The sequence below is a fragment of the Oryza glaberrima genome, chromosome 8, assembly GCF_000147395.1.
Source record: "Oryza glaberrima chromosome 8, OglaRS2, whole genome shotgun sequence".
Classification (NCBI taxonomy): domain Eukaryota; kingdom Viridiplantae; phylum Streptophyta; class Magnoliopsida; order Poales; family Poaceae; genus Oryza; species Oryza glaberrima.
In genome coordinates this window covers 24,296,028-24,311,477 of record NC_068333.1, presented here as the reverse complement: position 1 = coordinate 24,311,477, position 15,450 = coordinate 24,296,028, and the positions used below count along the sequence as shown (strand labels likewise).

The 15,450-nt window shown below is 43.3% G+C and overlaps 2 protein-coding genes across 2 annotated transcripts; both read left to right on the top strand.

The window, feature by feature from the left end:
* The first annotated feature begins 427 nt into the window (after positions 1–427).
* Positions 428–3,479, top strand: LOC127781427 (protein LEAD-SENSITIVE 1-like). The gene is made up of 2 exons (XM_052308380.1): positions 428–787; positions 2,373–3,479. The coding sequence occupies exons 1-2, from the start codon at positions 694–696 to the stop codon at positions 3,137–3,139; spliced, it is 861 nt and encodes a 286-aa protein (XP_052164340.1). The 5' UTR covers positions 428–693; the 3' UTR covers positions 3,140–3,479.
* Positions 3,480–12,233: 8,754 nt separating this feature from the next.
* On the top strand, positions 12,234–13,862 carry LOC127781389 (heat stress transcription factor B-2b). Its single transcript, XM_052308334.1, has 2 exons — positions 12,234–12,671; positions 12,773–13,862. Exons 1-2 carry the CDS (start codon positions 12,351–12,353, stop codon positions 13,622–13,624), a joined length of 1,173 nt encoding a protein of 390 aa, XP_052164294.1. The 5' UTR covers positions 12,234–12,350; the 3' UTR covers positions 13,625–13,862.
* Positions 13,863–15,450: the final 1,588 nt, after the last annotated feature.

The following is a 15,450-nucleotide window of genomic DNA, read 5'->3' as shown; positions in this document are numbered from 1 at the left end:
TGTGCGTGTAGATATAAGTGCTCGCGTCCATACTACTTCCTCTGTCTTAAAATATATAAGTATTTTTTCATAGATACGAATATATTAATAAAATATGTAAAAATGATTGGATAAGGATTGTGATTGGTGGAGAAGATAAAGTATGTCAAGACAACAGTTGTAATTGAATCTGGACGGAAGCATTCACTCAAAATCCCTTATATTTTTGGGACGGATGGATTAGTATTTATCAAAAATAGAAAAGAAAAACAGCAAGTAATTAGTAAGGATCAGCTAAAAAGATCAAGAAAAGCAATAGTACGTGATTAGTAAAGATTTGCTCATTAAAAAAAAGTATAGGTACGATTACGGTGAAGAAGCGGAGAAGGTGATTATAAAAAAGAAGAAGCGGGGCGCATCACCTTCACGTTCCGAGATGTGGCACGAATCCCGAGGACTGCAGCCCGAGATCAGGCGCGTGTCCCGAGGCAGCATCGGCGCCATCAACCAACAACAAAGATAGTACTAGTATAACAACTAATCCCAACTCGCGGAGCAGCGAGATGAGATGACACTCTTCTTCACTTGCTGAACCTGATAGCGACATTATTCTTCCTCTCACCTTGCCCCTTCACACTCGTCACTCGCTCCAACCAGCCGCCTGAGCTCTCTCGCCGTACGTCGGCGCTCCATCGGCCGGAATTATCGGCGGCGATGGGGCTGCTGTCGCACCGCGTGGAGCGGTCGGAGATGAAGCCCGGCGACCACATCTACACATGGCGCGCCGCCTACACCTACTCCCACCACGGTACGTCCCTCTGTCGATCGCCGGCGCCATTGCCATTTGCCGACGCTCCCGTTTCAATTCGCTCGCCTTCCAAACCCATCTGAATTACGCGAGTTTTTTTCCGGCAATCTAGCCATATCCCGTGCGACCTCAATCGCCGGCGCCATTGCCATGTGCTTGCGCTTCCGTTTCGCCCTCCGAACCATGTGAATTACGCCGAGTTTTTCTTTCTGGCAATCTAGTTAATTAGCTTCCGAGCAGGCAAGCATTTTCAGTTTCCAGGGGTTATGAGATCAGAATTCCCTTGCTCTTCTTCTATACTCTGTAGATGCTGCTGCTGCTGTGATACTTCCAGCAAAATTTTTCAGTGAATCGCTGCTGCAAATTATTTGCTAGGCCGGCATTGTAACCTGCACTTTCCAGTTCAGTGATCATCGATCGCATCTGCAGTCATCGGAGCTGAATTTTTCGTGCTAAAGCTGCGCAATGTTATCTCCGGTATGCTGCTTCACTAATGGATAATTCGCACTCCTGCCGCAACCAAATGTTGGTTTTACAAACATGGTTAGGATATGATTTAGTTACGGTTATATCTAACCATATATATTATCCAAGCCCCAGTTGGCTAATTATTTAATTGATGACTATTTATTACTATCTGCTAGATACCCAATACCAATCCTTGTTAACCACCATTCAGTAAGCTGTGATCAAAGGTGCCTGCTTTTCTTTTACCATCACTTTGTTACCAACACGCATCAGCTTCTTCCAGCTGCGTTGCCTTACACTCTTTTTACTTTGCATCTCTCACTTTTACATGCTCCATTGATTTAATCTCTTTATTACTTCACCGACGAACGACCTTTGATCTCTGCGATTGGAAGAAGCGTAAAGGGGCTCGCCTGTGTCGCCGCTTGCTGCTACCTTCCTTCCTGGACGGCATGGGGCCGGCGTTCTCGCCATGAGATTTGCAGGTGTTTTTGCTTCCGATCATTGGCATATGTAGGGCAGCATCGACATGGTGGTGGTTGGGTTTCTCCACATGACTGCCTGCATCCAAAAGATGCGGTGTGTTTGCGAGCTACGATCGAGTACTGTGTCTAGTCTGTCATTTACACCTTTTGCACCCCCTCCAGCAATCTCTCTGGCCTGTAAAATCTTCGGGTCAGATCGATCAAAAGAAAATCTTAACTTCAGTAATTGTCGCATGATTACCATGCTAACTAAGAGTAATTTTATTGTCGGTACTATAGGTATCACATCTTCTAAGGTGAATTTTGATACTACCTCTCTCAATACCTTAGGTATGACTGAAAGAAAATCTTAACTTCAGTAAGGAAAAGTCTATACATACTAAATTCTGTCTAACTAAACCCTTATTACTAACATTGCGTGTCACATTATTTTTTTTTCCGAATGTGTAAAAGTCTTGCACGTCAAAATAGTACATCTAGATTTCTTATAACTTCCATCTACTTAAATCAAACGGTTGATTACAACTTACCATTACTGTTTTAGTTAACCGTTAGTATATTACAGAGGATTAAAACAACAAAAAAATTCTCCTTGGAGATCATGTTATGAACTTGGGTGTTGCAATATTCAGGGATTTACGTTGGAGGGAGCAAGGTGGTGCATTTCACGAGGAAGAAGGAGGCAGGGACGGCAGGTCTGGACTCGGCGATCGCCATCTCCAGCCTCCTCTCGCAGGGCTCGCCGGAGTGCCCCACCTTCCCGGACTGCGGCTTCCAGCTCCCGGACAGCGGCGTCGTCCTCACCTGCGTCGACTGCTTCCTCCGCGGCGGCTCCCTCCACGGCTTCGAGTACGGCGTCCCGCCGGCGGTGTTCCTCGCCAAGCTCCGCGGCGGCACCTGCACCACCGCCGCCGCCGACCCGCCGGACGCCGTCGTCCGCCGCGCCATGCACCTGCTCCAGAACGGGTTCGGCAGCTACGACGTGTTCGAGAACAACTGCGAGGACTTCGCGCTCTACTGCAAGACGGGCCTCCTCCCCGCCGACGAGCCGGGCAGCATCGGCCGGAGCGGCCAGGCGTCGTCGGCGATCGGCGTCCCGCTGGCGGCGCTCCTCTCCACGCCGTTCAAGCTGCTCGCCGCCGGCCCCCTCGGCATGGCCGCCGTCACCGCCGGGATGTACTGCGCCGGCAGGTACATCACCGACATCGGGGTGAGGAAGGACGTCGTCAAGGTGGAGGTGGAGAACCTGTCGGCGCATCTTGGCTGGCGTCGCGCCAAAGCCGAGGAAGAAATGGCCATGAAAAAACAGCAGCCTTCATCACATGATACTAAGGTCAAGAAGAGTTTACTTCCTCTCAAGAGAAAACGTGACAATTTCTGCGAAATTATTACGAGCTGAAATTCTACTACAATTTGTATGGTTTTGTGTGGATAGGTTTTGGAGTTAAAATGCAATAAGTCCTAGAAATATATGAAGCGTCAAGTGTGCTTTGATTTAACCAAGCATTCGCTGTCTCTGTGTGTGTCTGATAGATAGATCGATCTGATCATGAATTGGGTGTGCCAAGGAGATTGGATTGCTGTACCACTATAGTATTATAGTCAGAAAATTTACTCTCTCTCTCTCTTTTTTTCTTTTGAACCATCTAGTAGTATATATCTCTGTATTCTGATAAGCAATATCTCAATAACAACTTTCATGCAGAGTTGCAGACCATTGTCTACTAGTGGTAGTTGCGAGCTTGCATTCTTTGACAATGTGTGATGAGCTGTTGATTTGCCAGTGTTCAGTGAGCTGAGCTGTGCTTTGTTTATGGATCTAGCCAAGATGTTCCAAACCACAGTACATTTCCAGAATAATAAATCTGCGAAGAGGTCCCCGTCGTCATTTCCTGAATAATTCAGGACTCATGACAGTAACATGTCGCTACTGTCTACTTGCAGCTCGTATACAATGTCTGTACTCGTCGTCAGTAGATCCTTCTCCCCGGGCCCATGATTGTTAAAATGACAAGTTGTGGCAGAATCAATATGAGGTCGCCGACGAAACTTCATCGCCTTTACTCCATGTGAGAATGTGAGAAGATGAGATCTGGATTGGATGAGGAGGAGGAAGAAGATGGTAAAGATGTCTGTTGTTTCTTCTGAAATTACACTCGGGATCGGACCCTTTTCCTTTCCTCTGTGCTTGTTCTGCCTTTAATGATTGGTTTCATAGACCCTCTCGTCAGTAAATGAAAAGGCTGGCCACGTTGTGTGATTTGTGAGATCTGGGGTTGTGTGTTGGTTGAGCCAGACAGAAAAGTACCAGTTACAGACTGGTTCGCAGGGGAGGCAACCAGAAATATTCTCTGCACAAGAGTTACAGTTTACAGAGTTATTACTACAGAAAAATGATCTCTTTGCCTGAATTGTGTCAGTGCATGAAGACATGGAGTAGTAGTATGATGAATATGTTGCAGATGAAATTCAGTCAAGACACAAGTAGAAGTTCATTTGGTTGGAGCCTTTGGAGAGCATGTGATTAGGAGGTGGTTGATTAATTGTTCCAATTTCCAAACTGTCTCTTTGTCTAGCTGAAGTAGTTCTTGTTTCTACTATCTGTTTGCATGAGGGTAGGTAGGTGAAGAAGAGAGGAAAAAAAAAACGCTGTAAAGTTGAAGCAATGGCGATGAGGCGACGAAGACCTACCCCTAGAAGGACACGAAAGAAAGAGGTGAGCTTGTAAATAATCGATGATTGCCAGGGAGAAAACAACAAGCAATGCCGGTTTCTGTTCCTGAAAGGTTGTGCTCAACACTGTTTCTGTACGCTGCACAGCTGCAGCTGGAAGAATTCCTTGCCTCTTATATGGATCCAAGGAGCAGAGATGTATGGGGATCCATGTGGCCAACGGGAAAATTGTTTCATTGACGGTAAAGGATGTCGGTAGGCTGATTTCTCTGACCTTGTGTTTCAGATTGGACAAAATAATCTCATTGTTTTCCTTGACAGGTAGCGACTAGCTTCGATTTTGCTATATATTTATTGATAAATTTTCTTTTAAAAAATTTATCACACATAAATACGGTATAAATGTAGTGTAATTATATTATAAGTTGCATGAAACTATAATGTTACTTAATTTGTATGAAATTTTTGCATAATTTCAAACAGTTAGATTTATTTCATTCATGCAAGTTGGGAAGAAAAAAAAATCATAACGGGTACACGGGTGAGGAGATTTGGTCTTGCGACCTCCACTTCACGAAAATAGCATGTTACTGTGGGATTTTTTAAAGTTAAATACAAATTGTATTATAGTTATATGCAAGTCATGATTGCACTATATTTATATGGGGAAAAAATTGTCTACGGATGTACAGGTGACCGATGGGAGGAGCATTTACGTACTACTGATCTTGGTGAGCCCATCTAATAGTGGGCCAGGGGCGGTCGAATGGATAGGCCACTTTGGGCCGCCTGCTATGGCAGTCCATCTTGGATATTCCGTTCCTGTCCGAAATATTGACGGCCTATGGAGTTTGGTGTCAGGCTGTCAGCTTACGCGATGTGCGGAAGCTTAGCAGGCTGGACCGTTTTGTGGGCCTCTTTTGCTTGTTCTGTGCAAAACAACACTAGTAACATCTCCACTGCACCCATCTCTCTTGCAGGCTGCAGCCACCCATAAGACTTTTTTATAGGCAAAATTTACTAAATGACACTAAAAGTTTGTGTAATTTATCGGTAGATATCGTAAAAGCGTGTCACGATTAAAAGACACTCTAAAAACTAGTAATTTACTGGATGACACTTTCGTCTCAATTGGAAAGAGAAATTATTCAAAAATACAAAATGACCTACGGTTAAAAGAATTTGAGCTGAGACGGGAGAGAAGATGAAACATCATGTATACTAGTGATGTACTTGGAATGATGCTAAATCTAGAGTTGCATAATTTATATTTTTTTTACTGTAACGTTGTGTTTAAACCATGTGATTCTAGAGGCATTCTTGTCCTTCTCAAGAATTTGTCTTTCCAATCGAGTTGAAAGTGTCATCCAGCAAACAACCAATTTCTTAGGATGTGTTTCAACCGTGACATGATTTTTCGATATTTATCATCAAACTACTCATAATTTAAGCGTCTTGTAGCAGATTTTACCTCTTCTATAATGGTTGATTACTGCACCAACCAGCTAAACCATGATGTTGTTACGCACTATTTTGATAATTAACCAATTATTTTCATATACTTATGTTTATAAGCTAAATTTTACTTCTTCCGTTTCATTTAAGTGCAACCATAAGTTTTTATATCCAATTTTAGTCGTTCGTCTTATTTTTTTTTAATTAGTATTTTTGTTGTTATGAGATGATAAAACATGAATAGCACATTATGCGTGACTTATGTTTTTATTTTTTTTCAAAATTTTTTTAAATAAGACAGTCGATCAAAATTAGGCACAGAAACTCATGACAACATTTAAAATCGGATGGAGGGAGTAAAACTTAACTATAGAACTATTTTTTATAGTTTTTATTACAGTTTATTTTACAAACCTTTAAATCAGTAAAAACACATACATACAAGTTTTGATATTTTTTTAAGGCAATGAACGAGGCCCAACGAATACTACAGAAGGATGTACAGTACAGTAGGAGGAGTCTATGCTCTGTACTACGCTCCGTACGCACAATTGTTTGCGGCAGTCTTCAAGACAACTTTTTTTTTTTTACTGCCATGAAAGGAAGCAGGCTTGCGGTGAAAGAAAGTTGTCTGCCGATGCCAGAGACTTTCGCACAGTACAGTAATCCATTGCGGTCAACTAGGGCCTACGGTCAACTCTGCAGGGTGCCAGGGTACAGGCAGATGCAGCCGAAAGCCGTTCAAAGGAAAGGAAAAATTACTACAAGCCGAGCAGAAACAAAGCTCTTTCAAGTTCACACTTCACACTAGAGGTGTGTTTAGGTGGTGTTTGAATCCAGTGACTTAACTTTAATTCACACTAATTTAGAGTATTAAATATAGAGTACTTACAAAACTAATTACATAAATAAAAGCTAATCTATGAGACAATTTTGTAAGCCTAATTAATCCATAATTAGAGAATGTTTATTGTAGCATCACATATGCTAATTATGGATTAATTAAGTTCAATAGATTCGTCTCGCGAATTAGTCCAAGATTATTGATGAGTTTTATTAATAGTCTATATTTAATATTTATAATTAGTGTCCAAACATCCGATGTGATAGGGACTAAAAAGTTTTAGTCCCATCTAAACAGGTTCTTACTTCACGCCAAAATTGGAAGTTTGATTGAAATTGGAACGATGTGATGAAAAAGCTTAAAGGTTTTGATGTGATGGAAAAGTTGGAACTTTGAAGAAAAAGTTGGGAACTAAACCAGGCCTAGGCCTAGTTGGCAAAAATAAAAATTCTTTGATGTCACATCGAACGTAAAAAGTTTTTAGACAAATTGAAAAAAACTAATTTCATAACTCGCCTGGAACCGCGAGACGAATTTATTAAGCCTAATTAATCCGTCATTACCACATGTGGGTTACTGTAGCACTTATGGTTTTATCATAGACTGTGTAATTAGTTTTTTTATTTATATTTAATACTCCATGCAAGCGTATAAAGATTTGATGTGACATTTTTGAGAAATTTTTTTTGAACTAAACAATGTCTAAAAGAAAGCCCCGGTCACAATTCAAAACTTAATTTAGAACTATTCCAAGCATTTAAATTTTGAAAATTAATTCAAAATAATTCTAAGCATTTTTTCCTATTTTCAGCCTTGACCTTAAAATCACTAAGGCGAAGTTCTTTTTTTCACCTTCCCAACTAATCTCTCGCTTTTCACGCGCACGGTTTTCAAATTATTAAACGGTGTGTTTTTCAAAAAATATATAAAAGTTTATTTTAAAAATGATGTTAATTGATTTTTTTCAGTGTTCTAAGCTGATATAATTAATCACGCATTCAAAAGCAACACAGTTTTTCGTACCGGGATGTGCAGTAACTCCCGAACACAGCCGAAGAGTAGAAATATGAAAATCCTACCCAAAAAGCATTTCTCATCATCAGTGCTACAGTACTCGTATGTGCTATTGACTTATTAATTAAATTTAATAAATTCGTTTCGCGGTTTTCAGGTTAGTTATGAAATTAGTTTTTTCATCCGATGTCACACTAAAAATTTTCTTTTCGTGTCACCCTCATTTGTTTTTCTACGGTTTGTATTTGGAAGCTAACCAATGTGACACTGCATCAAGCAGTCAAAATGTCAAATAATGGAAAATCAATCCATTTCCGTCTTCTGCATGCTCAGCAAGCTGTCCTTGCCTGATTGGCTCGATTCCCTCGGGTTTCCCTTGACCACTTCTGTCGGAGGCACATGTACTCCAGCTGCACGGTCGTTAGACGTCTGAAGTCTGAAGTATAGACGGCGCACGTCTCCAGACCAAAATTCCAAACCAATCCAACAGAACATGTGTGTAGAAATTCCAAACCATTCCAAACCTTTGTTGGCCTCTCGGTCTCCATGTTCAGACTGATTAATTACCAACTGGCACTAGCCTAAACTCTTTGACACTCGTTTCGAACTTTCGATCTCAAGTAGGATAAAAGGTAATGTGCACCGTAAGTCATTCCCAACCCAATAACTAGAATGATTTCTGTAGTATTAAATAAGCTATCACCTAAAATAAAAAATGATGTGGTAAGTGAATAAATGAGAAAAAAAAGAAGGAAACCAAATCTTGCATGAGATTGGTTTCTACATAACATACAAGATATCATATGAGATAAGTAGCATTAAATTTAAGTATGAAAAATAGTGTTTGTATTAAAAGAGTAGTGTCTAGTGATAGTTTCTCGATGATGTGAAGTTTATAGAAACTATGTATATTGTCTTAGGTTGGGACCGGCGTTAGTCGAAGCACACTGCACAAAACAGTAGTATATCAACGCGTAAACACCAATCATTATGGGCATAAAACAGTCATAAATAAAGCACACAGCATGTACTACAGTTAAGACCTACTCTTAGAAAAAAAACTATAGTTAAGACCCCTCCTGATCATTCTTGCTTCCTAGATAATCAGGGTGCCAACAGAAAAAGAACCACACGTTTCTAATTGAATTCAATCAACAACTATTGGTGTTCCTGCAAATGAAGGCCTGGAAAATACTCTCGTGTAATTCGTTCATGAACACATGTCTGTATCACCCAGATAGTGCGAGATTAAATTCTAGCAGAACATGGCATCATCTACTCCACCATTACATTCCTATGCACCAACTGTTTTTGGTGTAGACGCAAAATATCAGCGACAGACAGAGAAGGGAACGTACTAGTTTGTATGTGATCAGACGCATCGTCTTCAGATCAGATCAGATCAGATGTTGGATTTCTAGTTGTACTTACGGCGACCAAAAAATATCTGATCCGGCGGACCCTCGTTCAGCGGCTCAGGCCATCTTCGGCTGTTACTGTTGGGAAAGAGCTAGCTCGTTCTCTCCTTGGCTACTACTAGTAGGCTTGCGGAGTATTTCTGAACCGCTGCCTTCCTTACGAGATGGCAACGGTGAATTCACCATCGGGGGTCACACCCGCGTCCCCGTCACCACAGTAAAAAAATTTCACCGTCCCCGTGCCCGTCAATCACGACGGGGCTACAATTTCTCTAGCCCCGATCACCACGTGGTGAATTTTTCCCTGTGGTGAACCCGTCCCCGGTTAAACAACAAATTCATCAACAAATCATATAAATGCAGTGGAACACAAATCAGCAGTACAACACATTGATATTTTTCCAAAATAATATACTCAACAAACTACTGGTCATATCGACGGCGACGAACGGCGGAGGAATCGATGGCGGCAGATGGCGTGCTGGCCGGAGGCGGTGGGTGCCGCGACCACGGTCTGAGGCGGCGCGTGCGCGACGACGGCCGGAGGCGGCGAGCACGCGTCGACGACGGCCGGAGGTGCTGGTCGGCGCGATGACGTCCGGAGGTGGCGAGCGCGCGTCGACGATGGCAGGAGGCGATGGGCGGCGCGACAATAGCCGGCGGCGGCACGCGTGCGTCGACGGCTGGGGACAGGACCGCGCCCGCACGAGGGGAGACGGCGGCCGGCGGCGCTGTGGAGTAGTGGAGGCGGCGCTATGCGCAGTGCCGCGGTGGCTGGGGAGATATTTGGAGATGGGGAGGGTTGATTAGGGTTAGAAGATATACATGGTTATTGGGCTTCATTTTTATGTGCCAAAACAACTGTAAAGTCTAGAATTGGTCCCTAGCTACATTACATGCGGGTCACCGCGGGGGACGGGGATGGTGAATGGTGCACCGTCCCCGCCCCCACCATCCCCGATGGTGATGGATTTTGGACCATTAGATTCACCATGGGTGGTAGATATCAACCATCGCCATTCTCTAATATGTGAATTCATCGTGGGGAATCGATGATCGGGTCCCTATTACCATCTCTATTCCTTACACAAGTTTTCCAACCATTCTCTTTCGTTTTCCGCGCGCACGCTTTTCAAACCGTTAAATTGTATGTTTTTTAAAAAAAAAGTTTCTATACGAAAGCTGCTTTAAAAAAATCAAATTAATTCATTTTATTAAAAAAATAGCTAATACTTAATTAATCACGCGCTAATGAATCACTTCTTTTTCCGCACAGTGGAGTTGGTTCCCAACCCCAAGTATCAAACACAGCCCTATATAGAACTTTACTGATAATCAAATGAATTTAATTTTGTATTTTTTTAAAAAAACAATATTTAATTAATCATACGCTGATTATATATCTCGTTTGGTGTACCGCAATCGTTTCACGAGCCACGTCTGGTTCGAACGAAGCCTAAGTTTTTAAAAGTAAAATACTCCATCACACAAAGACTCATTTTTATCCGCTTCATTTGTCCAAAAACACTTAATCTTCAATACAATTAATATATTGGAGTTTAAAAAATGATAGACAAATGTGTTAGAGTTTAAAAAATTGAAGATCAAATACATCGAGTAAACTCTTTATATCGGTATATGTGTAAAATAGGAGTAAGCAAAAATAAAATCTTTTTGGGTGAAGGTAGTACACTCTAATATCAAATTAATACGACTTCCATTGTAAAATATAGTATTCTTGTATTTTCTCCAAACTAAAATGAAATGGGACATATTTTATATTAGAAATCTGAGTTTCATCATATCTAGAATCTAAGTACTAAGATATGTCGTATCTGTACTAATTTTTTTTGGAACGAAAAAGTACTATATATAAAAGTAAGAACGCGTAGAAAAAAAAATAGGGCCTCATCTTTTCGCTTATGCTTATACTTATTAGTCAAAATTAAAAAAATTAACCTTAAATTTAGAGCTGATTCGTTAAGAACGTGTAGGGCTTGTTTGGTTTAGTGCTGTACCAAAACATTGGTAATGCCAAACTTAGGCATGTTTTGGTACTACCAATAATTTGCTAGGGTAAAATTCTTACTAATGTGTTTGGGTTGATATGAATTGAGAGCCAATTTTTTTTGTTATGGTAAAGAAAGTTCTAGAACTATACTAATTTTAGCATGGGCATTACCATCTATTTGGCATCAAACCAACCCATCATATTTACTATTCAAATTGTATAAAAAAATTAGCATGGCACATTTTAATATCAATCCAAAGTGACCCGTATTTTTAAGTAAAGACCGAGATATTATATTTTATTATAAAAAAAAGTGACCCGTATGTAAAAGTTACACATGGCTCCGCTATATGTACAATATGGGACAAGCAAGCGAAGCAAGACAAGCAGAGCAAACACACTAGCAGTAGTATGAAACGTTATCCGAGCTACTAGTAGTAGTGTTCCAGTACGTGACTGGCTGTGCCTTTCCTAGTGGAGGCCCACACCACACCCACGAAACGTGTCCCTGATTCCCCCGCCTCCAACGAACGACTTGAACCTTCCAGAACAAACCAAATCCATAAAAAAAGCCACGGAAACTTCTCGCACTTTCCCCCACCTCCCGCACGCAACCCAACCCTCCCTCCGTCCGATCTCCCGCGCGACGCCCATCCAACCGCCGGTCAGTCGCCGTGACACGACCGACTTGCTGTGTTAGCCCCTCTTTAGATTCCACGCTAAAACTTTACACCTTATTAAGCGAACTTTTGAACATAATAACTAATTAATAGATTACGATTAATTTGCGAGATAAATTTTTTAAGTCTAATTACTCCAAAATTTAACAATGTGGTGCTATAATAAACAATTAATAATAATGGATTAATTAAGCTTAATGAATTTATCTCGTGGTTTATTAATGGATTCTTTAATTATTTTTTTTATTAGTGTCTAAATATTTTATACGACACTCTATATAATGTATGATATAATGTATGATGAAACACGCTAAAACTTTACTACCCTAATCTACACGCCCCCATAGTTTATATCTCTCCCGCCTTACCCGCTCCCATCTCTCCTTCCGTTTCCTCTCATTAACTTCCTCTCTCGCTTCTTTTCTCCACGCCACGCTATCCGAAACTTCCAGAAGCAACCAGACACCACGGTGTATCCAGGCCAGATCTGCGCGGCCGCCGGCGGCGGCGGTGGCATGGCTGACCAGACCGCTGCTGCCGTTGTCGTCGTCGGAGGAGCGGCGGCGACGATGGGGGAGCCATCTCCACCTCCGCCGGCGCCGGCAGCGGAGGCGGCGGGGGTGGGGGTGGGGCAGCAGCAGAGGACGGTGCCGACGCCGTTCCTGACCAAGACGTACCAGCTGGTGGATGACCCGGCGGTCGACGACGTCATCTCCTGGAACGACGACGGCTCCACCTTCGTCGTGTGGCGCCCCGCCGAGTTCGCCCGCGACCTCCTCCCCAAGTACTTCAAGCACAACAACTTCTCCAGCTTCGTCCGCCAGCTCAACACCTACGTACGCCTCGCCGCCGCGTTTTCCTTTCTCTTTTCCGTTCGATTTCGATCAGCTCGACTAATTTTTGTCTCGGCCTCGCCGGAATGGATTGGATTATACAGGGATTTAGGAAGATTGTCCCGGACAGGTGGGAGTTCGCCAACGACTGCTTCCGCCGAGGGGAACGGCGGCTGCTCTGCGAGATACACCGCCGGAAGGTGACGCCGCCGGCGCCAGCGGCGACGACGGCGGCGGTCGCGGCCGCGATCCCGATGGCGCTGCCGGTGACGACGACGCGGGATGGCTCCCCGGTGCTGTCCGGCGAGGAGCAGGTCATATCCTCCAGCTCGTCCCCCGAGCCCCCGCTCGTGCTGCCGCAGGCGCCGTCCGGCTCCGGCTCCGGCGGCGTCGCGTCCGGCGACGTGGGGGACGAGAACGAGCGGCTGCGGCGGGAGAACGCGCAGCTCGCGCGGGAGCTCAGCCAGATGAGGAAGCTCTGCAACAACATCCTCCTCCTCATGTCCAAGTACGCCTCCACCCAGCAGCTCGACGCCGCCAACGCCTCCTCCGCCGCCGGGAACAACAACAACAACAACTGCTCCGGCGAATCCGCCGAGGCGGCCACGCCGCTCCCGCTCCCCGCCGTCCTCGACCTCATGCCTTCCTGCCCCGGCGCCGCCTCCGCCGCCGCGCCCGTATCAGACAACGAGGAGGGAATGATGAGCGCGAAGCTCTTCGGCGTCTCCATCGGCCGGAAGCGAATGCGGCACGACGGCGGCGGCGACGACGACCACGCGGCGACGGTGAAGGCGGAGCCGATGGACGGGCGGCCGCACGGCAAGGACGAACACTCGGCGGAGACGCAGGCCTGGCCCATTTACCGGCCCAGGCCCGTTTACCAGCCCATCCGGGCCTGCAACGGATACGAGTACGACCGAGCCGGCAGTGACCAAGACGGTTCAAACTCTACCTAAAAGTTGTGTGTTAGACCCGTCTCGTTTAATCAATCTACTCTAGCAATTAACTACTTCTACTCCTCGATAGAAAAAGAGGCAATCAACCTTGGGATTTACCTAATCCCAATGTCTTTGTAGTGTTCTTTTTTACTTGTAGTATGTAGTACTTCTACTAGTTTTTTTTTTTCAGATTATTATCCTTTGTATATATACTGCTGCTGCTAGTGAGAAGGCATAAAAGATCAGATCGAGTTCACTTGCTATTTCTAACCTTTTGTTTGGTCATAGACGGTGTGGAGATGTGAGATTTGGCTGCCGGATTAAGATATTCCAAGGGGGGATTAGTGATGGCGTTTGTTGTGTAACGGGGAAAATATATTGCCCACACGGCGCACCTACTAGAAGGTGCGAAAGCCACTTTTCTTCCAAGCCAAATCGGGGGTTTTGATTTTATTGCGATTTGGACAGTGACCTGTCCTGCCAGCCAGCCAACGGCCGAGACCACAGGATTCTAGTATGGGCATTTCTTCGTTTACCCTGTTTTTTTAGCATGGGCATTTCGTTTACCAGTTCAGTTTCGTTGTTGTTGTTGTTAGGAGCGAGTCGATAGATGTGCAGTCAAATTAGTCAAAGACGTCGAGTAAATATCATTTTTAATTGACCTGGTTAAAATCATGTTAGTTCTACCGAACATTGATGGTTAATTTTTGAGTATTTTTTAAGCAACATAGAAGCAAAACGGCTGTCTGATGGTTTTGTGCCGTTTTACACTTTACAGTTACCCGTTATTATATGATACAGTAAATTATAGCCAAAGGGAATGAGGTACAAGTTGTGAGGTGCTACTCTGATTTGAGTACTCGAGACCATTTTAGGCACGACTCAAGGTTGGAGGTCTCAAAATTGATACTTGGCGCTCCATCTGCTTGTACAATGCAGGTTTACTATAAAGATTTGGGGCCTTATTACCTCATGGATGGTCTACCAATAGCTATATCGATTCAGGCTGTTTTTAGTTCCCTTCAAACTTTAAACTTTTTCGTCACATTAAATATTTGGACATATGCATGAAGCATTAAATATGAAAAAAAACAATTACACAGTTTGCATGTAAATTGTGAGACGAATCTTTTGGGCCTAACTACATCATGATTTGACAATGTGTTACTACAGTAAATATTTACTAATGACGGATTAATTAGGCTTAATAGATTCATCTCACAGTTTATAGACGAATTTTCTATAATTTGTTTTGTTATTAGTCTACGTTTAATACTTCAAATACGTGTCTGTATACGTTAAAAAAGTTTTAGACAGATAACTAAACACGGCCTCAATGGAGATCGACACAGAACATTCAAAACTGGTGGGAGACAAATACAAAGGAGTGCCCAAGAAAGATCTACGCACACTAATTCTCCTGATTGTCTAGGAGACCTGGAACGAGAGAAACCCAGCGATATTGCAGCTCCGAATCTACTGGGAAAGATTAAGCAATGACTTAGGCTCTAGTAGGAGTATAGCTGCTACGGGATTGGAGCTATTACCTAGTACCTTTGTATACTCTATGGGTATATTTGGAAAATGGGTTAGGAGAGGTTGTATTTTCTCCTCTTTATTTAAGGAAAAAACACAATCTCATACTTTTTCTTTCAAAAATTGATACTCCAGCAATGATTTAATCTTTTCTTGAGCTACAAACATGTCCTCCTCACATTGCTCATATTTTTTTCCCTTTTGAAAGTTCACGTTGTCTCACACCTACGATCCATGGCTGCCATCCTCAAGTATGCTTCATGGTGGCCATGCAGACATGATGTACCTTTACCGTGTACGATGTAACA

Excerpts from the sequence above, each read along its gene's own strand:
- LOC127781427 (XM_052308380.1), top strand. The coding sequence starts at position 694 with ATGGGGCTGCTGTCGCACCGCGTGGAGCGGTCGGAGATGAAGCCCGGC. Across the intron at positions 788-2,372 it reads CTACACCTACTCCCACCACG|GGATTTACGTTGGAGGGAGC; the intron begins GTACGTCCCTCT and ends TGCAATATTCAG.
- LOC127781389 (XM_052308334.1), top strand. The coding sequence starts at position 12,351 with ATGGCTGACCAGACCGCTGCTGCCGTTGTCGTCGTCGGAGGAGCGGCG. Across the intron at positions 12,672-12,772 it reads TCCGCCAGCTCAACACCTAC|GGATTTAGGAAGATTGTCCC; the intron begins GTACGCCTCGCC and ends TGGATTATACAG.